This window comes from Cetorhinus maximus, chromosome 18 (assembly GCF_964194155.1).
Source record: "Cetorhinus maximus chromosome 18, sCetMax3.hap1.1, whole genome shotgun sequence".
Classification (NCBI taxonomy): Eukaryota; Metazoa; Chordata; class Chondrichthyes; order Lamniformes; family Cetorhinidae; genus Cetorhinus; species Cetorhinus maximus.
The window spans coordinates 2987983-3015429 of record NC_135896.1 but is presented as its reverse complement, the minus strand read 5'-3'; the positions used below and the strand labels follow the sequence as shown (position 1 = coordinate 3015429).

At 44.9% G+C, this 27447-nt stretch overlaps 1 protein-coding gene across 2 annotated transcripts in view; it reads right to left on the bottom strand.

The window, feature by feature from the left end:
- Window positions 1-27447, bottom strand: part of LOC144692875 (transcription factor IIIB 90 kDa subunit-like) — a 323304-nt gene that overhangs the window by 271064 nt on the left and 24793 nt on the right. For both annotated transcript variants that reach the window (XM_078561956.1, XM_078561957.1), the window contains exon 2: window positions 2691-2771. In XM_078561956.1, coding sequence (XP_078418082.1) covers window positions 2691-2771 — 81 coding nt within the window. The remainder of the gene's footprint in view (window positions 1-2690; window positions 2772-27447) is intronic.

The following is a 27447-nucleotide window of genomic DNA, read 5'->3' as shown; positions in this document are numbered from 1 at the left end:
TGAAGCTACACCGTAACCTCTGGCATCCAAGGACCTATCCTTGGCCCCCTCGCATTCCTCATCTATATGCTGTCTCTCAGCAAGATCATTTGAAATGAGTGTCAGTTTCCACATATACACTGACAACATCCAGCTCATCACCAATGTTCCCTTTAAGCTGCGGTACAGTGAAGCAGCATGAAACTCCCTATGCAAAGCAGACACTAGTTGACCCCTTTGAATTACTGCACATGCACAGATGTGTGAATTATTTTAAAAGGCCACGGTCACCACCTCTCTTGAACCTCCACTGTTCCCAGTTTGTCAGACTGCTTGCTTGGCTGACACTCAATACCATATGAGCAGAAATTTCCTCCACAGACTGGCCATAGCCCCACCCTCTCCTTTCCCAACTGTCTGAGACTAAACTAGACTGTTCATTATTTTGCTGCCATATCTGACCTGAGATGAGCTTCCAGCCACATATTCACACCCATCACTAACAGTGCCTATTTCCACCTCTGTTACACATAACCCTCATTAACCCTAATTATTTCTAGACTTGACTATTCCAATATATATCTGGCCAGCCTCACATATTCTTGAGATCACATGTTCTTGAGTAAACTTGAGATCACCCAAAGCTCTGCTGCCAATGCCATAACTCTCACTAAATCACATTCACTCATCACCCCTGTGCTCACTGACCTACTTTGGCTGTTGATTAAGCAATGTCATGATTTTAAGATTCTCATTCTTGTTTTCAAATCCTTCTGTGGCCTCGATCTCCACAATGTCCATCTCTCCTTCAGCCCTACACTCCTAGGATATCTGTGTTCCCCTAATTCCAGCCTCTTGGGCATCCCCGATTTTAATCACTCCACCATTGGTGGCCACGCCTTCAGCTGCCTCGGCCCCAAGCTCTAGAATTCCTCCCTTAAACCTCTCTGCCTCTCCTCCCCCCTTAAAGACGATGCTTAAAACCTACCTCTGACCAACGTCGTGGTTGCGTCCTTATATCACTTTGTGTGGCTCAGTGTCAAAATCTGTTTGCTAACACTGCTGTGAAGTGCCTTGGAATGTTTGTCATGTTAAAAGCTCTATATAATTACAAACTGTTGTTCAGCACGCTTGTATGAGCTTTGCCATTAGAGTGCCAGCCCTGGGTCAGTTGGTAGCACTCTCTCCTGTGTCAGATCATGGGTTCTAGTTCCACCCCAAACATTTCAGTCCAAAATCAAGGCTGAGACTCCAGTGCTGGACTGAGGATGGGTACTGCGCTATCGAAGGGGCAACATTGAGGGGGCTGTGCACTGTCGAATTCTATGACTTTTGGATGAGATGGAAAAGATCCCACTGCACCATTTCCAAGATAAGTGGGGGAAGTTGTCTCCTGTGCCTTGGCTAACATTTGTTCCTTATCACTAAAGCAGAATATCTGGTTCTAATTACATTGCTGTTTATGGAGCCTTGCTATGTACAAACTGGTTACTGCGCTTCAGGTATTACAGCAGTGAATACATTTCAGATGTACTTCAATTGGGTGTAAGGCATGATAAGGTGCTTATACAAATTCATCTTCCTTTCATGGGCTTCCTTGTCCATTTTGTCTTGTGATTTTGTTGTGTGGTAACAGAAAGGGAATGTCCTCAAGAGGCAGAAAAACACTTCATTCATAAAACATTTGTAGGAGCCTCATTAACCCTGTAGGTCCTAATTTCAGCCCAATAGCTTACTCCTCTCCTACTGGCAAGCCCTGCGGCCACCAGCAAAAAACACCCATGAAAGCATGATTACAAATCAGCTCAGAACATTGCCCCTTTGTTCCCTTGAGGCAACAAATGATTTTTGGAATGGAGGAGGCTGTTCCATCATTCAATTAGACCATGGCTGATCTTTACACCTCAACTCCATTTACCCACTTTACTCCATTTCTTTGATAACACAATAACAAAAATCTATTGATCATAGTCTTGCTAATATCAACTGACCTCCCCAGCATCCACAGCCTTCTGGGGAGAAAGAATTTAAGATTTCTACTATCCTTGGAGTGAAAATTTTGATGGACAACACTAAAAGGACGTTAATAAATGTACACACGGTAGATTATTTGAAAACAATTTGAAAAAGCAGTTATCAACTTAGAACATAATATGAAATTGTTAATTCAGATATATGCTACTGCACAAAAACAATAATCCAAATCACTCCCAGTAAAATTAGAACATATACAGCATTTACAATTTAAAAAATGTCTTCTAATCCTGTGCATAACAGAAATACATTGCCCTTCACTGTAAACATTTGGAAGTAATCCTGAGAGACGGAAGTGCAAAACCACTAGCCCAACAATCAAAAACGTTGACAAGCACTGCCCTAGAGAAAATCAAAATTAAAGCAAAATACTGCAGATGCTGGGAATCTGACCTAAAAACAGGAAGTGCTTGAAAAACTCAGCAGGTCTGGCGGCATCTGTGGAGAGAGAAACAAAGTTAACGCTTCGAGTCCGTATGACCCTTCTTCAGAAGGCCCTATGACCCTTGCTCTGAAGAAGGGTCATATGGACTTGAAACATTAACTTTGTCTCTCTCTCCACAGACGCTGCCAGACCTGCTGAGTCTTTCCAGCATCCGCAGTATTTTGCTTTGAAGACAGAGACATGTACAGGCTGCCACCAATTAATCTAATAGTCATTGTTGCTGCAGATTTACCATTCTGTAGTGTCTGTGCGCGCGATTCCTTCCCAAGGTTAGTGTGGAACCCTGTTCCCAGTGATGGAGCTTTACCAGGACCTGAAATATAAAAATTCAGAATGGGAGTGAATCAGTAAAATATACTGAAGTATGATTTTTAAGCACACAAATCAACATAATGCTAAACTTCAACCACCATGTTAACCAATGGCAGACTGTATAAACAGAATGGGGTGGGGTGGTGGAAAGAAAAAGGGGAGGGAGTGAGAGTAAGAGCATGGTACAGAGAGAGAACATAAGTTGAAGTAGGCCATTTGGTTCTTTAAGCCTGCTCTGCAAGTCAATACGGTCTTGGCTGACTTTCTACCTCAACTCCACCTACCCTCACTATCCCCATATCCCCTGATTCCCTTCGTACCCAAAAAAATGTCAATCTCTGTCTTGAACACATTCAAAGGCTACTAGAGAGCTGTGGATATGCAGAGGATTCCAAGCCCACGTGAAGAAATTTCTCCTCATTTCAGTCCTAAAAGGGCAACCCCTAATTCTGAGACTGTACACCATGTCCTATATTATCCGGCCAGGGAGAAACAACCTCCCAGCATCTACCCTATCAAGCCCTGCAAGAATTTCATTTGCTTGAATCAGATCATCTCTTATTCTTCTAAACTCTAGGGAATATAGGCCTAGTTTACTCAATCTCCTTCTTCCAGGAATCAATCAATCTGGTGAACCTACATTGCACTCCCTCTTCTCTCAGTAAAGAGATCAAACCCGTACATAATACTCCAGATGTGGTCTCATCAAGACCATTATACAATTGCAACAAGACTTTTTATACTCTAACCCCTTTGTAATAAAGGCTAACTTACCAATATTTGCCTACCCAATTGCTTGCTGTACCTATATGTTAACATTGCGATTCATGTACAAGCACACCCAGGTCCCATTGAATACCAACATTTTTCTACCGAAGTGGATAACTTCACTACATTATATTCTATCTCTCACACTCTTGCTGAATCACTTAGCCTGTCTAAATCCTTTTGCAGCCTCCTCGTGTCATCCTCATGGCTACTTTCCCACCTAACTTCGTATCAAGAGTCATCAGAGGAAAAGGTCATAGTCAACTCCGTTTCTCTCTCCACAGATGCTGCCAGACCTGCTGAGCGTTGTTTTTTTTTTGGGGGGGGGGGGGGGGGGGGGGGGGGTGTTGGTGGGTGGAGCATTTCAGACCTTGGTCTCAGCTGCAAACACTCTCTCCCATTCCAACAGTTGTGCGCAGAAAGTCACTCTGCCAATTTAGCATCTTTTGGATGTGACATTAAACCTCCTGCCATTGCTCTCTCTCTCAGATGAGCACAAAAGATCTCATGCCACCATTGTGAGTAAGACTAAAGAGTTCTCCCAGTATCCAGTCTAACACTTATCCCCCGATCAACACCAAAAAATATTTGGTAATTATCTAATAACTGTTTGTGGAATCTTGCTGTGTGAAAATTGGCTGCCATATTTCCTACATTAAAATAGTGACTACACTTGGTTGTAAAGTGCTTTGGGATGACCTGAGGCAGTGAAAGACATTACAGAAATGCAAGCTATTTCCTTCTATATCTAAGACCTTGAACTACACATAGATTGCAATGTGTTAATTACTCTTAAATTCAATTTCTCTCCATCAATTCTCTTCTTTACCTCTCCACAACAATTAGAGGAAGTAGCAGCAGGCTTCAAACCCCACTGGATGTTCCCAGAGCAAAAATATATCAAGGCCTGCGCACATACTAAAATATAAAGGAGAACCCTGCATTCCAATCTGTTAACACATAGCATAGAGTAGCCCACAGACTGGCAATGCAATCCTGCAGATCATGATTTCTGGGAAGTCAACAACTCGGTGCTGCATCATCTCTCATTAGGGGACGACGATAAAGAAATGTTTCATTCCAACATTATTAGAGACAGAACATAAGAGCTTTAACCCTGATCAATTACTAACTGAACCCAAGCAGCCATTCACATTAAGACTGAGGCTCAATGATTACAGTAACAAGAGAAACATGCATTTAACAAGCACTCAGTAGCAACAAATGTGCACAATCATTCAACACCTCTGCTGTTCTTCTCCTTAGCCTACCCCGAGTGTACAGTTCCATAGGTACCACCACCTCCCCAAACCAACAATTAATTGTATTTACATAGTGTTTGTAAAGCAGTAAAACATCCCAAGACGATTCACAAACACAATTTGACACCAAGCTTCATAACGAGACATGAGCGCAGGAGGTGCTGAGCCCAAATCCTGTCCAGTCAGCCTCAAAATGGCAGCCTTGGTGTCATAAGATAATAGGTTGATATCTCACTGCAAAGAATTGAGCCCATAATCCAGGCTGACATGCACAGTGTAGTACTGAGGAAGCACTGCTGAGTCAGAAGTGGCATCATTCTGATTGGATGTTACTTGCCTGCCTTCTTCAATGAATATAAAAGACCCCACAGCAATATTCAAAGAGCAAGGGAGCTCTCCCTGATATCCTGCCCAATATTCAGCAAACATCACAAACAGATTAAAACAAAAAACTACTGCGGATGCTGGAAATCCAAAACAAAAACAGAATTACCTGGAAAAACTCAGCAGGTCCGGCAGGATCGGTGGAGAAGAAAAGAGCCGACGTTTCGAGTCCTCATGACCCTTCAACAGAAGGTTCTGTTGAAGGGTCATGAGGACTCGAAACGTCGGCTCTTTTCTTCTCCACCAATGCTGCCGGACCTGCTGGGTTTTTCCAGGTAATTCTGTTTTTGTATCACAAACAGAATTACCTGGTGGTTAACTCATGTCGAAAATTACTGTGCACAAATTGGCTGTCATGTTTCGATATCTTACAACAAAGATTTAATATGAGTACTTGGGGGAAAAAAAGTTGTTTCCAATGGCTGGAGGGTTGGAAAGCAGAGGGTGGGGATTTAAGTTAAGGGGCTGCTAGTGGTTAGGATTAGGAATGGGCTCTATGGCGAAAACAGATTCAACATTAACATTCAAAAGTGAAATGGATAATTACTAGAAAGAGTCAAAAAATACTAAGAGATGGGGAAAGAGCAAGGGAGTGGAACTAACTGGATTGTTCTTCAAAAGAGCCTTGCAAAGTCATTGGACTGAATGACTTCATTCTGTGCAGTACCACTCGAAATACACACAATTTCAAACATGGATTCTTCTACAGTGATCAGTGGGGGAGACTCTGGCTCCACCCTCCCTCGCCCAAAAGATCCAACACATTGTCTAGACTGCACGGTTCAATGGCACACAGAGCAGTGTAACTGCTCACCAAGCTACCAGTGACCTTGTGTTAATACAAATGTCACAGGGTTATGGTAACACCAAGTGTGGTCAACCATTTAATCTGCAGACACTGATTTGGCTGAATGAAGAAAGGGCCAAGGATTTATTGCCTGAATTTGATCCAAACCAAACCTAAACGGGCAGATCAGTGAAAGATAAAAATTCAATTCAATGCGGTTAAATACTGCACGTCAGATGCTCCATAAAGGGTGATTTGGCTGAAATTACTGTGTCTCGGAGCTTTATGGATGATCCCATACTCAATGTGTAAAACAGGGAGGCTAAAGGACACTATGATAACAACTTGCATTTATGTACTGTCTTTAATGTAGTAAAATGTTCCAAGGTACCACAACATGACAGCGAACAGAGGAAGTCATGCTTAAATCATACATTTCTCTGGTCACACCACAGCTCATGTCTCGATCTTGCTACTCAGACAATAAGGGAGACATTGTGAGGATAAGCCACAAGACTAACCCCTAACATTAGTAGTAGTGACTTACGAGAACAGATAGAAGCAGCTTGGGTTTCTCATGTCGGGAAATGACAGGCAGCAACCTCTGCATGTGTAAGATACCAAACAGCATCTGAAATATTAACCCAGAACACGGCCTTAAACTAATGTGTTCTAACAGAGCAAGGGTTTAAACTAGCAAATGCCAAGTGAGGAAACAATGTCAGGATACAGTTGAGGCAAAATGATCAATACATGAAGTGGATTCCTGACAGGGCAGTGGATTCAAAATAGAGAATAATTTTTGAAAGATTTGGATGGTCTTTCTCAATGGATGGGTTAGGATGAGGTGAATGGTCTCCGTTATCTGTGAATCACTCTGATTCAAACACAGGTATTTCTGCAGTTGTGATGAATTTTGTTGTACATGGACCAAGATGGACTGCAGCAACTCACCAAGACTTCTTTGACAACACCTTGCAAACCTGTGACCTCCACCACTTAGGAGAAGGACAGCAGGCTTATAGGAACACCACCGCCTACAAATTTTCTCCAAGCCACTCATCATCCTGACTTGAAAATGTATCGTCCCTTCACTGTCACTGGGACATAATCCTGGAACTCCCTCCCTAACAGCACTGTGGGTGTACCTACACCACACGGACTGCAGCGGTTCAAGAAGGCAGCTCACCACCACCTTCTCAAGGGCAACTAGGGATGGGCAATAAATGCTGGCCCAGCCAGCAAAGCCCAGAACCCATGAACAATTTTTAAAAAGCTCCATATTACACAACTTTGAATACTGATGTAGAAAAACACATTATGGAATTACTGGGGTTGTTTTGGCTGACTCAGCAAGAGTCAGCATTCTCTTCAGACATGGCAGGTTACTACAAGTAAACACACAGGAAACAAGCTAGCCAGGAAGCCTGCCATCTCTATCTGTTGTACGTGCAAAATAATCCTTTGGCATTTTCAATGCGACGTCTGTAAATATTTTTCTGTGAAATAGCAGAGCAGGGTAAGAGAAAGATGGGCAAGCAGAAACCGGGTTTTGGAAATGCATAGTAATATTTGAACAAGATTCACAGGATCGATTCGTTTATACCCAAGTTCATTTAACAATCCCAAAGTAAAACCACTCTATAAAATTTAGTTTTAATCAGTTGGCATTCATGCTCTGGGAACACAATTCCTTTTTAGGGATTATACTGGCAGCATACGATTAGAGGTCGACACAAGGACATCATTTGGGGTCAACACTTCAGAGCATTTTCTTCAGGCAGCTTTGAAGTTGTTGCTATCTCACTGTCAGAGGGCCCCACCCATTCCCCTACCGGGCGGTGGCCGGGAGGGGTGGGAGACCATGGAATTTCCAATTGTGGGATTAGCCTGCTGAAGACAGTAACAACTGGGGATGAAAGAGTTGGGGTAAAACAAGAGGTTATAGGTTTGCTGGATCGCACCTACAGTGGGATATTTGCTTATGTTTCCTCTCTCTAGCCCAAGGCAACGGGGTCAACTCTACCACTCACACCACTGGCATTGTCTTTCTTAGCAGAGACCTGGGGATTAAAGTGCAGCAGCTTTTCATGATCATGCAGTCCAATCAGTTTTCTGAACAAGTTGCATAAGCCAAACGTCAACAATTTTTCCCCTTTCAAAATCCCGAAATTGAAATCTCCCAGAAAAAGGCACCATATTGGGCAAGGGAAGACAGCACAAATCATCAATGAGAGGGGAAAACGACTGAGTCAAATACTTCCAAAGAGGTTAAAAACAGCCAAGAGATTTACAAAATACTTATAAACTTGACAATGGCTCATACAGTATACACAAGGAAGCAGCTGAACCACACAAGCAGGAAGATCCCAGCTTCAAACCACTGATGGATTACCCTGTGTTTGGGCAGTTGGGGGCGGGGAGGGGAGGAAGAAGAATCCCACTATTATCCGATAAGCCCTGCTGGAAAGTACACTCCTAGGGGCAAGATCGGCACCGAGAAGTATGAATGAAGAGGCCGAGGGGTTCAATACCATGACAATCACTAGCCATGCCAATATAATACTCAAAATATCCCAAAGTACTTTACTGACGTGGTCAGACAATAATGCAACCCCAAAGGAAAAGGGAGCGGTATTAGGAAGGGTACTAAAAAAGCTGGTCAAAGAGGCAGATTTTAAGGAGACTCTTAAAGGAGAGGGAATGTGGAGAGATTTAGGGAGGGGATTCCAGAGCTCAGGCAGCTGAAGACCTAGCTGCCAATAGTGGCAAAAAATAAAATCAGGAATGGATAAGAAGCCAATATTTATCCCACAGCCAACATCACTAAAACAAATTATCTGGTCATTATCTTCTTGCAATTTGCTGCAATCTGATCAATTAAAGCAGGGCTGGTTACATTTTCAAGGAGGCTCAAGAGGTCAAAATTAGTGGAGCACAGAGAAATCACAAGAATATGGGCCTGAAGGAGATTACAGAAATGGAGGGGGTGGAGGTGGAGGGGGTGGAGGTTGAGGTGGGGTGTCAGGCCACAGAGGGATTTGAAAGCAAGGATGAGAATTTTTAAAAATCGACCTGTTGCTTAACTGGGAGCCAATGTAGTTCAGTGAGCACAGGGGTGATAGTTGAACGAGATTTGGTGCAAGACAACATATCGGCAGCTGAGTTTTGGATGATTGTAAGTTTACAGAAGGTAGGTCATGGGCAACCAGCCAGGAGTACGTGAGAATAATCAAGTCTAGGGGTAACAAAGGTAGGGATGAGGGTTTCAACAGCAGCAATTGGTAGTCTTCCCAGCGTGGACATTTTGTCAGAGACTCATCTCGAAGTATGACAGCGAAACTGCAAACAATTTTCAGCCTCAGACAGTTTCCAGAGAGGGGGATGGATTCAATAGCCAAGGACCAGAGTTTGTGCTGAGAGGCAACTGAAGACAACTGATTTCAGCCTTGCCAATATTTCATTGGAGGAAATTTCAGTTCAACCAGTATGGGGCAGAAAGGTCAGAGCTGGAATGGGGCACAGTGTTAAAATAACAGGCGGCCAGAAGCTTGATAACACACTTGTGGACTGAATGGAGGTGACCCGCAAAGCAGTCACTTGAATCTGTATTAGTTTCCCCAACAGAGCAGACCACATCGTGAGCATAGAATACAGTATACTAAACTTAAAGTAGTACAAGTAGATCACTGCTTTACCTAGAAGGAGGGTTTGGGTTCTTGAATGGTGGGAAGGGAGGTGATGAAAGAGGTCTTACATCCCCTGCACTTGCAGTTGAAGATGCCATGGTAAGGGAGGCGGGTGATTAAGGACCAGACCAGTATGTGTCATGGAAGGCAGTCCCTCCAGAATGCTAAAAGGGGAGGGGGAGGGGAAGGGGAAGATGTGTTTTAGTGGTGGCATCACATTGGAAGTGGATGATGATCCATGTGGAGGCTGAAGTGAAGCAGATCACAATGAAGCAGATGGAGTATAATGTGGAGAGAAAGAGAAGTTATCCACCTTGGCAGGACAAATAGAAATGCAGATTATTTATTGGAGACACACTACAGAAAACTGCAGTACAGAGGGGGTCTGTACACCAATCACAAAAAAGTTCACATGCAGGTACAGCAAGTAATTTGAAAGGCAAATGGAATGTTGGCCTTTTATTGCAAGGGGAAACGGAGTATAATAGAGTATAAAAGTAGGGAAGTCTTGTACAGGGCACTGGTGAGACCACACCTGGAGTAGTGTGTACAGTTTTGGTCTCCTTACTTAAGGAGGGATATACTTGTATTGGAAGCAGTTCAGAGAAGGTTCACTAGGTTGATTCCTGGGATGAAGGGGTTTGTCTTATGATGAAAAATTGAACAGGTTGAAGCTTATACTCATTGGAGTTTAGAACAATGAGAGGTGATAAGATACTGAGGGGGCTCGACAGGGTCAATGCTGGGAGGAAGTTTCCCCTCACGGGGGAAATCTAGAACTAGGGGACACAGTTTCAAAATAAGGGATCTCCCATTTAAGACAGAGATGAGGAAGAATTTCTTCTCTGAGGGTGGTTAGTCTTTACAATTCTCTTCCCAGACAGCTCTGGAGGTTAGGTCATTGAATATATTCAAAGGTGAGTTAGACAGGTTTTTGACTGACAAGGAGTTAAGGGTTATCAGGGACTGACAGGGAAGTTAAGGCCACAATCTGGTCAGCCATGATGTTACTGAATGGAGGAACAGGCTTGAGGGGCTGAGTGGCCGACTCCTGTTGCTATTTCTTATGATCTCATGCGTCGCACTCCTGCCTCAGAGTCAGGAGGTTGTGGGCTGAAGTCCCACTCCCAGTGCAGTTGTGGGGAAAATGCTGTCTTTCAGTTGAGATGTTAAACCAAGGCTCCATCTGCTCTCTATTAGATATAGAAGGTCCCATGGCACAATCCCGAAGAGGGATGGGGGAGTTTGACTTGGTGTCCTGCTCATTATTTATCTCAATCAACGTCAATCAGATGAGTTGGTTGTTACCTCACTGCCATTTATTTCTCAAGTCGGTTTCTTGTGGCATTGGTTAACTGACATCCATCACGGGCAGCAACCCATTACCTCAAGCCAGCTCCTGGAAAACCCAAACCAGTTTCCTGAGTATGCTTTGCCGACTGTCCGTCCTCTCCCTCATAAGGTGGGCTACTCATGATCCTACAACTGGGGGTCTCTGCCCCTGTAAGGGAAGGGGAAAATCAGATGGGTTTTCTACTCCTGATTTACTCATTCCTGGCCAACATTTATTCCCATCAACTAATATCACTAAAACAGATTCATGGTCCACTCATTGTTTTTATTACATTTGTGGGAGCTCACTGTGCACAAATTGATTGCTGCGTTTCCTACATTACATAATTCAATATTTCATAAAGTAACAGGCCATAAAGTGGGTTGGGACATTGTGAAAGACATTAAGTAAAATGTAAACCCTTTGTTTAAATATTACAACTCCACTCCACCACTCAGTGCTACTGCTTTTTAGGGTCACTGCATATTCGAGCTGTAACTGTGAATCCACCTATTCCAGTTTGAAGAGCTGTCTGGAAGCTATGCTCAAGGATCAGTGTACTGTCCAAGCAGTGAGGAAGCTATGCTCTGGCTGAAGCATTTGCAACAATCTGTAATTTGGGAGACACAGCAAAAATTCATCCCTAGGAAGAAGCAGCATACTAAAGGGAGGACGAGGCAACCATGACTGACAAGGGAAGTGAGGGACAGCATAAAAGCTAAAGAGAAAGCATACAATGTGGCGAAGAGCAGTGGGAAACGAGGGGGATTGGGAAGCCTACAAAAACCAACAGAGGACAATTAAAAAAGAAATAAGGAGGGAGAAGATTAAATATGAGGGTAAACTAGCCAGTAATATAAAAGAAGATTGCAAGAGTTTTTTTTTAGATATATAAAGGGTAAGAGAGAGGCAAAAGTGGACATTGGGCCGCTGGAAAATGACGCTGGAGAAGTAGTAGTGGGTAACAAAGAAATGGCGGAGGAACTGAATAGGTACTTTGCGTCAGTCTTCACAGTGGAAGACACGAGTGACATCCCCAAAGTTCAAGAGAGTCGGGGGGCAGAGGTGAGTATGGTGGCCATTACCAAGGAGAAGGTGCTAGGAAAACTGAAAGGTCTGAAGGTGGATAAATCACCTGGGCCAGATGGATTACACCCCAGAGTTCTGAAGGAGATAGCTGAAGAGATATTAGAGGCGTTAGTGATCTTTCAGGAATCACTGAAGTCAGGGAGGGTCCCAGAGGACTGGAAAATCACTAATGTAACCCCCCTGTTTAAGAAGGGAGTGAGGCTAAAGACAGGAAATTACAGGCCGATTAGCCTGACCTCGGTCATTGGTAAGATTTTAGAGTCCGTTATTAAGGATGAGATTTCAGAATACTTGGAAGTGCATGGTAAAATCGGGCAAAGTCAGCATGGTTTCATCAAGGGGAGGTCATGCCTGACAAATCTGTTAGAATTCTTTGAGGAGGTAATGAGTAGGTTAGACAAAGGAGAGCCAATGGATGTTATCTACTTGGACTTCCAGAAGGCCTTTGACAAGGTGCCGCACAGGAGGCTGCTCAGTAAGATAAGAGCCCATGGTGTCAGAGGTAAGGTACTAGCACGGATAGAAGATTGGCTGTCTGGCAGGAGGTAGAGTGTGGGGATAAGGGGGTCCTTCTCAGGATGGCAGCCGGTGACTAGTGGAGTTCCGCAGGGGTCAGTGTTGGGACCACAACTTTTCACTTTATACTTTAATGATCTAGATGAAGGAACTGAGGGCATCCTGGCTAAGTTTACAGATGATATAAAGATAGGTGGAGGGACAGGTAGCATTGAGGAGGCAGGGAGGCTGCAGAAAGATTTGGACAGGTTAGGAGAATGGGCAAAGAAGTGGCAGATGGAATACAATGTGGGGAAGTGTGAGGTCATGCACTTTGGTAGGAAGAATAGAGGCATAGACTATTTTCTAAATGGGGAGAGAATTCAGAAATCTGGAGTGCAAAGGGACTTGGGAGTCCTAGTCCAGGATTCTCTTAAGGTTAACTTGCAGGTTGAGTCGGTAGTTAGGAAGGCAAATGCAATGTTGGCATTTATTTCGAGAGGACTAGAATATAAAAGCAGGGATGTGCTGCTGAGGCTTTATAAGGCTCTGGTCAGACCACATTTAGAATAGTAAGCAATTTTGGGCCCCGTATCTCAGGAAGGATGTTCTGGCCCTGGAGAGGGTCCAGAGGAGGTTCACGAGAATGATCCCAGGAATGAAAGACTTAACATATGAAGAACGTTTGAGGACTCTGGGTCTATACTCGATGGAGTTTAGAAGGATGAGGGGGGATCTGATTGAAACTTACAGAATACTGAAAGGCCTGGATAGAGTGGACGTGGGGAAGATGTTTCCATTAGTAGGAGAGACTAGGACCCGAGGGCACAGCCTCAGAGTGAAGGGAAGACCTTTTAGAACAGAGATGAGGAGAAACTTCTTTAGCCAGAGAGTGGTGAATCTATGGAATTCATTGCCACAGAAGGCTGTGGAGGCCAGGTCATTGAGTGTATTTAAGACCGAGATAGATAGGTTCTTGATTGGTAAGGGGATCAAAGGTTACGGGGAGGAGGCGGGAGAATGGGATTGAGAAACTTATCAGCCATGATTGAATGGCGGAGCAGACTCGATGGGCCGAATGGCCTAATTTCTGCTCCTATGTCTTTTCTTATCTTCAGCCAAAGGTGCCATTTGGATGATCCACCTCGGCCTCCTCTGGAGGTCCCCAGCATCACAAACGCCAGTCTTCAGCCACTTCGATTCACTCCATGTGATAGATGGTGCCTCCGAGAGTTTTGCATTCCCTCAGTCCAGCACTGGGAACGGCAGCCTGGGTTTTGTGTTCAAGTTTCTGGAGTGGGACTCGAAACCACGGCCTGCTGACTTGGGCATTTATAACAGCATCAGTGTACTGCACGTAGCTGTCTATACTAAATAACAAAGTATTATTTAATTCAATCAGGTTACAGCAGTGTCTGCAAGGTCACCTGGTAAATAAATGCAGGACAGCTACAAGATTAGTTTACCTGCCCAAACCTAGGCTGCACTGAAAAAGCAAGTTTAGGCGCACACTACTGATCTCTCGCAATAAGATTGTTTTGTTTATTCATGCCCGAGTATTAAATAAAATGACATCAGTGTTGGCATGATCGATTCATTAACACGAAGGAAATCAACACGCTAATTGGTGTTTGTGAATCATTGTAAATCCAGTAACATTACCTCATGGTGAGGTAAGTTAACACCGTGTGCTGCCAGTGAGGCAGGTGTCAAGCCTGCAATACTCTAATTTCAGGATTTACAAACATCAACAGCAAACTCATGACCATGTTCTGCAGAGTCTGTCCTCACTGAACACTGGCTCCTTGATGCGGTGTGACTGAGTCTTTGCTCCACACCCCTTCCTCAGGCTGAATCACTCTTGTGTACCCCTCACAATGAACATCACTGACCCTCCTATACCTCAGCCATTCACTCCACTGAGAACACACTGTTCTCAGACAACAGTTAACTCTTTCACCCGGGTGTCACTCATTTTCCTGCTTCCAACAGACTCAAAATAGACCCTTCCTCTCGCTCCTGGTCCAACCTCTCTATCCTCCTCTCCCTTAGTTCTGGAGAATGCCTTATTCGATCTCTCAGGATGTCCCAAGAGAATCTGTAGCTGATGAATGACTTGGCAGTAGAGTAGCCATGATGCTAGACTGACAGAACATGAGGCTCTGGAGAAGGGTCATAGGGACTCGAAACGTTAACTCTGTTTTTCTCTCCACAGATGCCTCTAGACCTGCTGAGTTTTTCCAGTATTCTCTGTTTTTGTTTGAGAACACGAGGGTCATCTCATTGCTCTCTGAGAACTCTGTGTGCAGAGAGACTGCCAGGTTTGCCTACATAGCAGTCACTGTATTTTAAAATAATTCTTTCTACATGAAGTGCTTTGAGACATCCCAAGATGCAAAATAAGGTGTCATATGAATGTCAGCATGATGTAATTAGAGATACAGCCACACACACACACACAGGATGATTCTCAGTGAGCATTGGTCACACTTGCTCACTCATCACCCTCATACAGTTATCAAGCGTCCTTTCCACACTAGAACTGACCCAATGATGGACTCACTGTACAGTATCAATCTTAATTTGCAAGATTATTAAATGTGAAAGAGACCACATCAGTCAGAATCCCCTTTCATTGTTTCAAAATCAGTTGTGATGAATGTCTGTGTTTCTTTCAGAAGAATCAATCTATTTCAAGCCTGCACAAACCCCTGAATCAATAATCCCAAATAAAAACCCATCACCTTGTGCCACAAAAGCTGCTTAAAAGAGCAGAGAGGGGTCAACTAGTGCAAATCCCCAAAAATAAAAAGGTACAAAACGGGCAAACGCCCACCAACCACAGGCTAGTTCTCCTGAATAAAGACTGGGTGTGGGCTTTGAAACATTACTGATATTTTCTAACTTGCATCAGGAACCCAAAACAAAATGGCGACATTTGCAGTTAATGCCACAAACTAGCAGAAAACACAGGCGAGGTATGTAAACGGGCAGGCCAACAGCAAGTGGAATTTAACACAGGTCAGGGTGAGAGCAGCAGCAGGCGTACTTTGTGAACGGTGTTGAAATAGCTACGGAAAGAGACCCAGAGTCTCAGCAGAGACAAAATTCAGCACGCCTGACTAGTGCAGAGCAGCAATCGACCACGCCAAGAGGAAGTGTAGAGCACAGGTCCAAGGAGCCCGGGTGCAGGAGCATCGTGGGAAGGATACTGGTCTAGCCATCCAGAAAACCCAACACGGGCAGGCTGAGAAATCGGAATACAGTTTACATGATCTGGAAATGAATAGCTGCTCTCACTGAAAATGACCTTGAAGCTGTAGGAGAGATGGTACCATAGTGATAATGTCACTGGACTAGTAATCCCGAGGCTGAGGCTAACGCTCTGGGGACACATGTTCAAATCCCACAAGGGTAGTTGGTGTAATTTTTGCACTCGCGATGCCACGGCATACAAGGCTGTGGGCCCAGTGCTGGAAAATGGGATTAGAATAGTTAGGTACTTGTTTGACTGGCACAAACTCAATGGGCCTTTTTCTGTGCTGTAGACCTCTGCAGAGACTATGACTGTACGATTGTTGTAAAAACCCATCTGGTTCACTAACGTCCTTTATGGAAGGCAATCTGCTGTCCTTACCCAGTCTGGGTCTCTTTGTGACTCCAGACCCCATTCCCAATGTGGTTGACTCATAGTTGCCCTCTGAAGAGCCCCTTAGTCATATCGAACCCTCTACAAACAACATGGATTGCAGTGTTTCAAGGATGCAGCTTACTCTCACCTTCCCAGGGCAATGTGGGGTAAGCAATGAATGCTGGCAATGGTGCAACAGTGTGTTCACTGAAAAGTGTTCCTACTCAACAGTCCACATCATCAAACGGCACAAACGAGCACTCACACAGTAGATTTGCTCAGCCTTTACTCCTCGCAATGGCAGAGTGGGAGAGGAGATGACATGCTCTTTCCAGGATGCACTGTATGGTCTCAAATGAATAACCACAGCAACTGACTAGACTACAGAAACTCACCCTCTCCCTCCAACAGGTTGTGCAGGTTAAGGGCTCACACCCCACGCCGCACTCGATCGCAGCTGTGAGAAGCATCGCTTACTAAAACAGCAGTGGTGACTTTCTGAAGCAGCATGCGCTGTCAACAGCACACATACAACAGTCAATCTGTTTCTGGGGCACTAGTTAAGGGAGGAATGAAGGTTAGGGATCAGAACACAGGGGGAAAGCTCCCCTGTGCTTCTTTCGTTAGGTACCATGGAACCTTTACCACATGGAATCTAAATTACTCAAAGTGACAGGCAGGACACCTGAAGGAATGCACCTCAGGCATTCAGAAAGCCAGCAGTACTGCACTGCAGCTTCCGGTTAAAGAGATATCGTGAAGATGGATATTATTATTTTAATATTTTTGGGAATATGGTGGTATTCTGTAAAGAAGCGGGTGTGTCTATGAATAGTCAAACTGGGAAAATGTTAGTAAAAGTTCGGAAGAGCCATACTGGCTCGAATGTTAACTCTGTTTCTCACTCCACAGATGCTGTTTATCTGTTGAGTTTTTCCAGCATTTTCTATTTTTGTTAAAGGTTAGTAAAGACAGCTTGTCTGTGGGAACTGAGAGATGAAAAGTAAAGGTGCTGAATGCATGCATTTGTCATGAGAGGCTATGGTGAAGTTGGAATTACAAGAAAATAGGGTGGGCTAAAGATTTGCATTAGGTGATGGGTAAGGACTTGACTTTTCAGCTGCTACATTTCAAAGGGAGTTTAAGGGACTTTTATAACTTACAAAGGTTTCACTAGGAAAGAAGAGATGGTTATTCATTTCTATATGACCCAAAAGTGGAGTCAATAGGAAGACATTAAATATTTTTATATTCTGGAAATGCTGAGTTCAAAGAGGTGCTTAGGACAATGGAGTCTAGGATGAAAGGGAAAAAGTTGATATTTAAGGGAGAGTTGAGTTGAGGTGGCTGTGTGAGGGAGATGCCCCTAGACCAGCTCTGTGCTGAGGAAAGTTGTGAATCTGAAGCAGCCATCCAGTCATTTCCAGAAAGCAGTCTGTTCCTGAACTTCCTTCAGATTTCTGCAGCAGAGTGGAAGAGAGTGAGAAGTCATGTAGTATGCTTTATTAAAGTAGTAGTTTTTGCCTTGGGTAATATTACTGGATTTTTATGGTTAAAAATCTATAAGGGAGACACCCAGGTCTCAACACAGTTAACGTTTTGAGTCCGTATGACTCTTCAACTTTCTGTTTTTCCTTCATTTTATACTGTCTCTCCATGTTCTTTGTACCAAAGTGTATCACCTCACACTTCTCTGCATTGAACTTCATCTGCCACCTATCTGCCCACTCCACCAATGTGTCCATGTCCTTTTGAAGTTCTACACTGTCTTCCTCACAGTTTACAATTCTCCCAAGTTTTGTGTCGTCCGCAAACTTTGAAATTGTCCCCTGCGCATCAAGATCTAGAACATTTATATATATCAGGAAAAGCAAGGGTCCCAATACCGACCCCTGGGGGACTCCACTACAAACCTTCCTCCAGCCTGAAAAATACCCATTACTCTCTGTTTCCTATCCCTCAGCCAATTTTGTATCCATGTTGCTACTGTCCCTTTTATTCCATGACGTATAACTTTCCTCAAGTCTGTTGTGTGGCACTGAATTGAGCTCCTTTTGGAAGTCTATATACACCACATCAAACAGCCTTGCACTCATCAACCATCTGTTACCTCTTCAAAAAACTCCAGCAAGTTGGTTAGGCACCATTTTCCTTTAACAAACCCATGCTGACTCTTCCGAATCAACCCAAATTTTTCCATGTGACTATTAATTCTATCCCGAGGAGACTTGATAGAAAGGAATAGAAGGTCATGTTGTTAAGCTCAGACAAAGTGGGCTCCTGTGGAGCATAAACAGAGGCATGGAGCACGTTTCCCGATTTGAATTTCTGCAGATCTTGACCTCCCACCCCCCATCCCCCAGGACAAAGAGAAATTTCTCAGGGCAATATTATTCTATTCTTTCCTCCAATGCATTCCCTTAATGTTCTAATAAACAGCTGCCCACTTTCTGTTGATTTATACCAACAACCTGCATTTTTATAGATCCTTTAAATGTTGAAAAATATCCCAAGACACTTCAAAGAAGCAGAAAAGGAGAGCAGACCGGCTGACAAGGCAAAAGGGAGGAGATGAGGAGGTGGGGACAATACCGCTCAGTTGGCGAATCTGCAAACTTTTCTAACCCTTCTTCTGTAAAGGATTCTATGCTTTCCTCAAAGGCCAATTGTTGGAATATCGCGCTAGCTACTATCTGTCAGACAAAGAAATACCCATTGTGCACATTGCTCTCCAGAAGTCCATATAGTCAACAAAAGTCAATATACAACACCCTCCCTCACCTAACGGTTACTGTGACTGCTAGTCTCAGAGAATAAAAAATCAGTTCAGACAAACATGACCGACCCTTGACAAATCCATGCGATCTATCTAAATTATTCATGCATTTTATTCACTAGTTATAGTTTCTTAAGACTTTGCAAGCTACTAACATAAGCTTGGTGAACGCCTGCTTGGTTTATCCTTTCAACCCATGCTTCAAGAGTCAAGGATGTCACAGGGCAGTTATAGGACATCCTTCTGGGGGGAGGGTGAGCAGCCAGAGGTCGCAGTCCACATTGGTACCAATGACATAGGTAGGAAGAGGGATGAGGTCCTGAAAGTAGATTTTAGGGAGTTAGGAAGGAAATTAAAAAGCAGGACCTCAGAAGCAGTAATCTCAGGATGACTCCCAGTGTCACATGCTATTGAGCATAGGAATAGGAGGATTGAGTGATTGAACACGTGGCTGGAGAATTGGTGTAGGAGGGAGGGCATCAGATTTATGCGGCATTGGGACTGGTTCTGGGGTAGGTGGGGCCTGTACAAGATGGATGGGTTACACCTTAACAGGCACAGTGCTAATCCTCGCAGGGAGATTTGCTGCTTATGCTGTTGGGGTGGGTTTAAACTAGCTTGTCAGAGGGATGGGAGCCTGAGGGGGGTAGCTCAAATTGGAAGGAAGTAAAGTTGGTAACAGGAAATAGAAAAGTAGCAAGTGAAATTAGAAGGCAGGCGAAATGAAGGTGAGCGTCTACTAGGCTTAGAACATGGAATAATATTAAAAAGGCAAAGTTAAGGGCACGCTACCTGAATGCGTGCAGAATTCGCAACAAGGTACATGATTTAAAGGCACAAATAGAGGCAAACTGGTACAATCTAATAATAAAGTTGCCAGAAACAGTAGTAAACCTGAGGATTGGGGGGGATACAGCAAAGAGGACCAAGGAACTGACAAAGGGAGAATACAATATGATTTTTGCTAGTTTACATTCATAAGAACAGACTGTAAAAGTTTCTGTAGGTACATAAAAAGGAAACATTTGGCTAAGACAATTGTGGGTCCATTACAAACAGAGTCAGGAGAATTTATAATGGGGAACAGAGAAATGGCAGAGAAGCTAAATGATCCCCCACCAGGATGGTCTGATGGCTCTCCGCTTCTTCCTCGAACAGAGGCACAAACAATCCCCATCCACCACCACTCTCCTCTGTCTGGCTGAACTTGTTCTCACACTGAACAATTTCTCCTTAAACTCCTCTCACTTCCTCCAAATAAAAGGTGTGGCTATGGGTACCCGCATGGGCCCCAGTTATGCCTGTCTCTTTATGGGGTATGTGGAACATTCCTTGTTCCAGTCCTACTCCGGCCCCCTCCCACAACTCTTTCTCCGGTACATCGATGATTACTTCGGTGCTGCTTCATGCTCTCGTTGGGACCTGGAAAAATTTATTAATTTTGCTTCCAATTTCCACCCCTCCATCATTTTCACATGGTCCATCTCTGACACTTCCCTTGCCTTCCTTGACCTCTTAGTCTCAATTTTTGGTGATAGACTGTCCACCAATATTCATTACAAGCCTACCGACTCCCACAGCTACCTCGACTACAGCTCCTCACACCCCGCTTCCTGTAAGGACTCCATCCCATTCTCTCAGTTCCTTCGCCTCCGTTGCATCTGTTCTGATGACGCTACCTTCAAAAACAGTTCCTCTGACGTGTCCTCCTTCTTCCTTAACCGAGGTTTTCCACCCACGGTGGTTGACAGGGCCCTCAACCGTGTCCGGCCCACCTCCCGCGCATCCGCCCTCACACCTTCTCCTCCCTCCCAGAACCATGATAGGGTCCCCCTTGTCCTCACTTATCACCCCACCAGCCTCCATATTCAAAGGATCATCCTCCGCCATTTCTGCCAACTCCAGCATGATGCCACCACCAAACACATCTTCCCTTCACCCCCCCGGCGGCATTCCGCAGGGATCGTTCCCTCTGGGACACACTGGTCCACTCCTCCATCACCCCCTACTCCTCAACCCCCACCCACGGCACCTTCCCATGCAACCGCAGAAGGTGCAACACCTGCCCCTTTACTTCCCCTCTCCTCACCGTCCAAGGGCCCAAACACTCACTTCAAGTGAAGCAGCATTTCACTTGCACTTCCCTCAATTTAGTCTACTGCATTCGCTGCTCCCAATGCTGTTTCCTCTACATTGGAGAGACCAAACGCAGACTGGGTGACCGCTTTGCAGAACACCTTCAGTCTGTCCACAAGCATTACCTAGACCTTCCTGTCGCTTGCCATTTCAACACTCCACCCTGCTCTCATTCCCACATGTCCATCCTTGGCTTGCTGCATTGTTCCAGTGAAGCTCAACGCAAACTGGAGGAACAGCACCTCATCTTCCGACTAGGCACTTTACAGCCTTCCGGACTGAACATTGAGTTCAACAATTTTAGATCATGAACTCTCTCCTCCATCCCCACCCCCTTTCCAATCCCCCGTTTTTTCCAATAATTTATATAGATTTTTCTTTTCCCACCTATTTCCATTATTTTTAAATGTATTTCCATCCATTGTTTTATCTCTGCCTTTTAGCCTATTTCGATCCCTTCACCCCACCCCACCCCCACTAGGGCTATCTGTACCTTGCTCGTCCTGCTTTCTACCCTTAATTAGCACATTCCTTAGATAATATCACCACCTTCAACACCTCTTTGTCCTTTTGTCTGTGACATCTTTTGGTTATCTCCACCTATCACTGGCCCTCTATCCAGCTCTACCTGTCCCACCCCGCCCCTTAAACCAGCTTATATTTCACCTCTTTTCTATTTTTACTTAGTTCTGTTGAAGAGTCATATGGACTCGAAACGTTAACTGTTCCTCTCCGCAGATGCTGCCAGACCTGCTGAGTTTTTCCAGGTATTTTTATTTTTGTCTTGGATTTCCAGCATCCGCAGTTTTTTGCTTTTATTTAAGCTAAATGATTACTTTGTGTCTGTCTTCACGGAGGAAGATACAAGAAATCGCCCAGAATTAGAGATCCAAGGGACTAGGGAGAATGTGGAATTGAAGAAAAATAGTGTTAATAAGAAGGTTGCACTGGAGAAATTAACTGAAGGTTGATAAGTCCCCAGGACCTGATATTCTACATCCCAGAGTGTTGAAAGAGGGAGCTATGGAGATAGTGGATACATTGGTGATCATCTTCCAAAATTCTAAAGATTCTGGAATGGTTCCTGCAGATTGGAAGGTAGAAAATGCCTCCCCACTGTTTAAGAAAGGAGGGAGAGAGAAAACAGGGAACTACAGACCTGTTAGTCTTACAGCAGTAGCAGGGAAAATGCTGGAATCTGTTTTAAAGGATGTGACAAATGGATACTTGGATAATCGTGATCTGATTAGGCATGGTCAACATGGATTTGTGAAGGGAAATCATGCTCAACGCACTTTTTGGAGTTTTTTTTTGAGGATTTGATTAACAGAATTGATAAAGGAGGGTCGATGGACATGGTATACTTGAATTTTCAGAAGGTTTTTGATAAAATCCCCCACAGGAGATTGATTAGCAAAATTAAAGCACATGGAATAGGAGGTAATATACTGGCATGGATTAAGGATTGGCTAACAGGCAGAAAACAGAGAGTAGGAATAAATGGGTCATTCTCGCTTGGCAGGCTGAGAGTACTTGGATCCCAGCTGTTCCACAATATATATCAATGATTTGAGTGTGGGGACTAGATGTAATATTTCCAAGTCTGCGAATGATACAAAGCTAGGCTTGAATGTGCGTTGTGAGGAAGATGCAAAGCGGCTTCAAGAGGATTTGAACAGGCTTAGTGAGTGGGCAAGAACATGGCAGATGGAACATAACGTGGAAAAATGTGAGGTTATCCACTTTGGTAGGAGGAATAGATGTGCAGAGTATTTCTCAAATGGTGAGAGATTAGAAAGTGTAGATGTACAAAGGGACCTGCCTGTCCTTGTCAATAAGTCACTGAAAGCTAACGTGCAGGTGCAGCAGGCAAATAGGAAAGCTAATGGAATTAATCAAGAGGATTTGAGTACAGGGTAGTGAAATCTTGCTTCAATTGTACAGAACCGTGGTTAATCGCATCTGGAATACTTTGTGCAGTTTTAAACCCCCTGCCTTAGGGGAGATATTACCACCATAGAGGGAGCGCAACGAAGGTTCACCAGACTTGTTCCAGGGATGGTGGGACTGTCTTATGAAGACAGATTGTGGAAACTGGGTCTGTATTCTCTAGGGTTTTGAAGAATGAGAGGTGATCTCATTGACATCTACAAAATACTTAAAGGGATAGACAGAGTAGATTCAGGTAAAATGATTCCCCTGGTTGGGGAGTCTAGAACCAGGGGACACACTTTCAAAATAAAGGGAAAGCCAATTAGGACCGAGATGAGGAGAAATGTTTTGACTCAGAGGGTTGTGAATCTTTAGAATTCTCCACCCCAAAGGGCTGTGAAAGTTCAATCACTGAGTATGTTTAAAGTAGAGATTGAGAGATTTCTATATACCAATGACATAAAGGGATATGAGGATAGTGAGAGAAAAAGGCATTGAAGTGGATGAACAGCCATGATCGTATTGAATGGTGGGGCAGGATCGAGGGGCTGACCTCAACACTGACCCTCCGACAGTGCAGCACTCCCTCAGTACTGACCCTCCGACAGTGCGGCACTCCCTCAGTACTGACCCTCCGACAGTGCGGCACTCCCTCAGTACTGACCCTCCGACAGTGCGGCACTCCCTCAGCACTGACCCTCCGACAGTGCGGCACTCCCTCAGCACTGACCCTCCGACAGTGCAGCTCTCCCTCAGCACTGACCCTCCGACAGTGCGGCACTCCCTCAGCACTGACCCTCCGACAGTGCGGCACTCCCTCAGCACTGACCCTCCGACAGTGCGGCACTCCCTCAGCACTGACCCTCCGACAGTGCGGCACTCCCTCAGCACTGACCCTCCGACAGTGCGGCACTCTCTCAGCACTGACCCTCCGACAGTGCGGCACTCCCTCAGCACTGACCCTCCGACAGTGCAGCGCTCCCTCAGCACTGACCCTCCGACAGTGCAGCGCTCCTTCAGTACTGACCCTCCGACAGTGCAGCTCTCCCTCAGCACTGACCCTCCGACAGTGCAGCACTCCCTCAGTACTGACCCTCCGACAGTGCAGCGCTCCCTCAGTACTGACACTCCGACAGTGCAGCGCTCCCTCAGCACTGACCCTCCGACAGTGCAGCACTCCCTCAGTACTGACCCTCCGACAGTGCAGCACTCCCTCAGCACTGACCCTCTGACAGTGCAACACTCCCTCAGTACTGACCCTCCGACAGTGCAACACTCCCTTAGTACTGACCCTCCGACAGTGCAGCACTCCCTCAGTACTGACCCTCTGACAGTGCAGCACTCCCTCAGTACTGACCCTCCGACAGTGCAGCACTCCCTCAGTACTGACCCTCCGACAGTGCAGCACTCCCTCAGTACTGACCCTCCGACAGTGCAGCACTCCCTCAGTACTGACCCTCCGACAGTGCAGCACTCCCTCAGTACTGACCCTCCGACAGTGCAGCACTCCCTCAGTACTGACCCTCCGACAGTGCAGCACTCCCTCAGCGCTGAACTACAGTGTCCGCCTACATTATGTGTTAAATACATAAAGATTTGCATTTCTATAACATCTTTCACGACCCAAAGATGTTTCAAAGAGTTCTACTCTCCATGAAGAGCCTTGAAATGTAATCCCTGTTGTACTATAGGAAACATGGCAACTAATACCCATACAACAGTGACTACACTTCAATAAGTACTTCACTGGCTGTAAAGAAACAGTTTACATTTGCTTCGAAACCGATACTGTGCGATTCATTCCCGCCACAAGTGCAGCAAAACATTCGACCAGGCAAACCAGCACCGGGCTTCTGTTCGTGGGTACATGCTGCCATCTGGGGGACAGATTGTGGAAGGACAGCTGATAAACTCCAATAACCGAGACCTAGCAACATGCACAAGTCCTTGCTCCATATAAAAACTTATCAATACGTTTGCTGCACTGCCAACATGACAGGATGTCTCACCTGAAGATAAGCAAACTGATTCCACTGAACAATCACAGTCAGCACAATCATTACAGCCCTTTTTAGAAGGGACAGAGAGCAGAATTCAGAAAGCTACTCGATAAAAGGGAGGATAACTGCAAGTCCTAGAGGGGTTTAGGAGGTGTGAGTGACCAAAGGTTTAGTGGGAAGGATAGGTTTTAAAAGAGAGACAGATATTGGTGACTTGAGGGAGGGAGCTTCAGAGAATAAGGATGAAGTGGCACAAGACTGGCACTGATGACAAAAGCACAAAAGCCAGAGAGGTAGCAAATGGGCAAGGATTGGGGTGGTGTGATGTAGTGGAGCAGGCAGCAGAGGGGGAGGAAGATTTGATGAGGAGGATCTGAAATTCAGTGAGTTACAATTCAGAGAGGACGGGGCAATGGGGATTTTGTACAGGATATGAGATGTAACCAGTGAAGGTAGCGTGACTGAAGGTTTACATGGACTTCACAAAGCTTTTGACAGGGTCTCATGGGTTAATGGTCAGAAAATTTATAACTAGTGGGATCCATGGGGGGATAGCAGCTTGGATCCAAAACTGGTTCAGTGACAGGAAGCAAAGGGAAACCGTGGATAGATGATTTCCTTGATGGGAAAGTGGTGTTCTGCAGGGCCCAGCACTGGGGCTCTTGCTGTCTGTGGGAAATATCAATGATTTCATACAGGCGGCGTGATTAAGAAGTTTGCAGCTGATGTGCATAATTCTGTCTTCTAATTATCCTAAGAGCTGGAAGCCGTTTCAAGCAAGATATTAAACTAAATTCCTTAGTTCTGGTGAAGAGTCATACGGACTCGAAACGTTAACTGTGTTCCTCTCCGCCGATGCTGCCGGAGAATTTTAGTAATGGGAAAAGATTGCTTAGGTCGGGGCTATTTTCTTTGCAACAGGTGAGGCTGATTTGAAGATTGAGAGGCTGACGTGGAGTGGATCGAAGGAGCTATTTCCATTAGGAGAGAGGTCAAGAGCCAGTAGAGGGAGGTTGGACGAAATTGGCAGGAGGAATGCGTTGGGGGGTCAGGGGGAGTTGAGTATTTTTTCCTTGCAGAGGGTAGGGGCAGGGCCCAGAGCTCACTGTCAGGAAGGGTGGTAGAGGGAGAAAGCCTCGTTGCATTAAAAACAGTCCCTGGATGTGCCCTTGAGGTGCCACAATCGACAGAATTATGCACAAGAGCTGGAAGCCGTTTCAGGCAAGATATTTTTCCTCAGTTCTGTTGAAGAGTCATATGGAATCGAAATGTTAACTGTGTTCCTCTCCGCCGATGCTGCCAGACCTACGGAGTCTTTCCAGCTATTTTTATTTTTGTTTTGGATTTCCAGCATCCGCAGTTTTTTGCTTTTATATTAAACCAAAGCCCTGTCTGTCCCCTCAATGGACGACCCTATATCAAAGTAGATGAGGGAGCTGTCCCATGTTCCTGGCCAAATATTTATCCCTCAATCAAAACCACAAAAACAGATTATCTGGTCAGTATCACATTGCTGTTTGTGGGAGCTTGCTGTGCATAAATTGGTTGCCACGGTTCCTAATGCTGGAAAGCATTGTGCGCTTGTGGTCATGAAAGGTGCTATATAAATGTAAGTCTTTATCTATATATCCCTTTGCTCTTATATCCCATTTAAAAAAAAATTTCCAAGATTATAAATAGTTTCTATTTTTCCCGTCTTTACACATCACCTCACGTTTATCTGCTACAGTTCATTTGCCACTTAACTGTCCAGTCCACAGGCTTTCTGCCACTTTCTACTGAAGCTGCATTATCCTCAGATAACAATACTACCCCTCCGACCTCCCCCCTCAAGCCCCACCACAGCCTGGTCTCCTCTGCAAATACTGACAATTACTTCTGCCCAACTCCAAATCATTAAGAAGAGCGGTCCCAACACCGATCCTTGCCAGACAATGCTTTCCACTTCCCTCCAAACTTTCTAAAAATTTTTCCATGGGATGTGAGCAAGTTTATTGCCTGTCCCTAATTGCCCCTTGAGAAGGTGGTGGTGAGCTGCTTTCTTGAGCTGCTGCAGTCCCTGTGGTGTAGGTACACCCACAGTGCTGTTGGGGAGGGAGTGCCAGGATTTTGACCCAGCGACAGTGAAGGAATGATGATATATTTCCAAGTCAGGATGGTGAGTGACTTGGAGGGGAACTTCCAGGTGGTAGTGTTCCCATGTGTCTGCTGCCCTTGTCCTTCTAAATGGTAGCAGTCGCAGGTTTGGAAGGTACTGTCGAAGGTGCCTTGGTGAGTTCCTGCAGTGCATCTTGTAGATGACACACACACTGTGTCGGTGGTGGAGGGAGTGAATGTTTAAAGTGGTGGATAGGGTGCCAATCAAGTGGCTTCTTTGTCCTAGATGGTGGCCAGG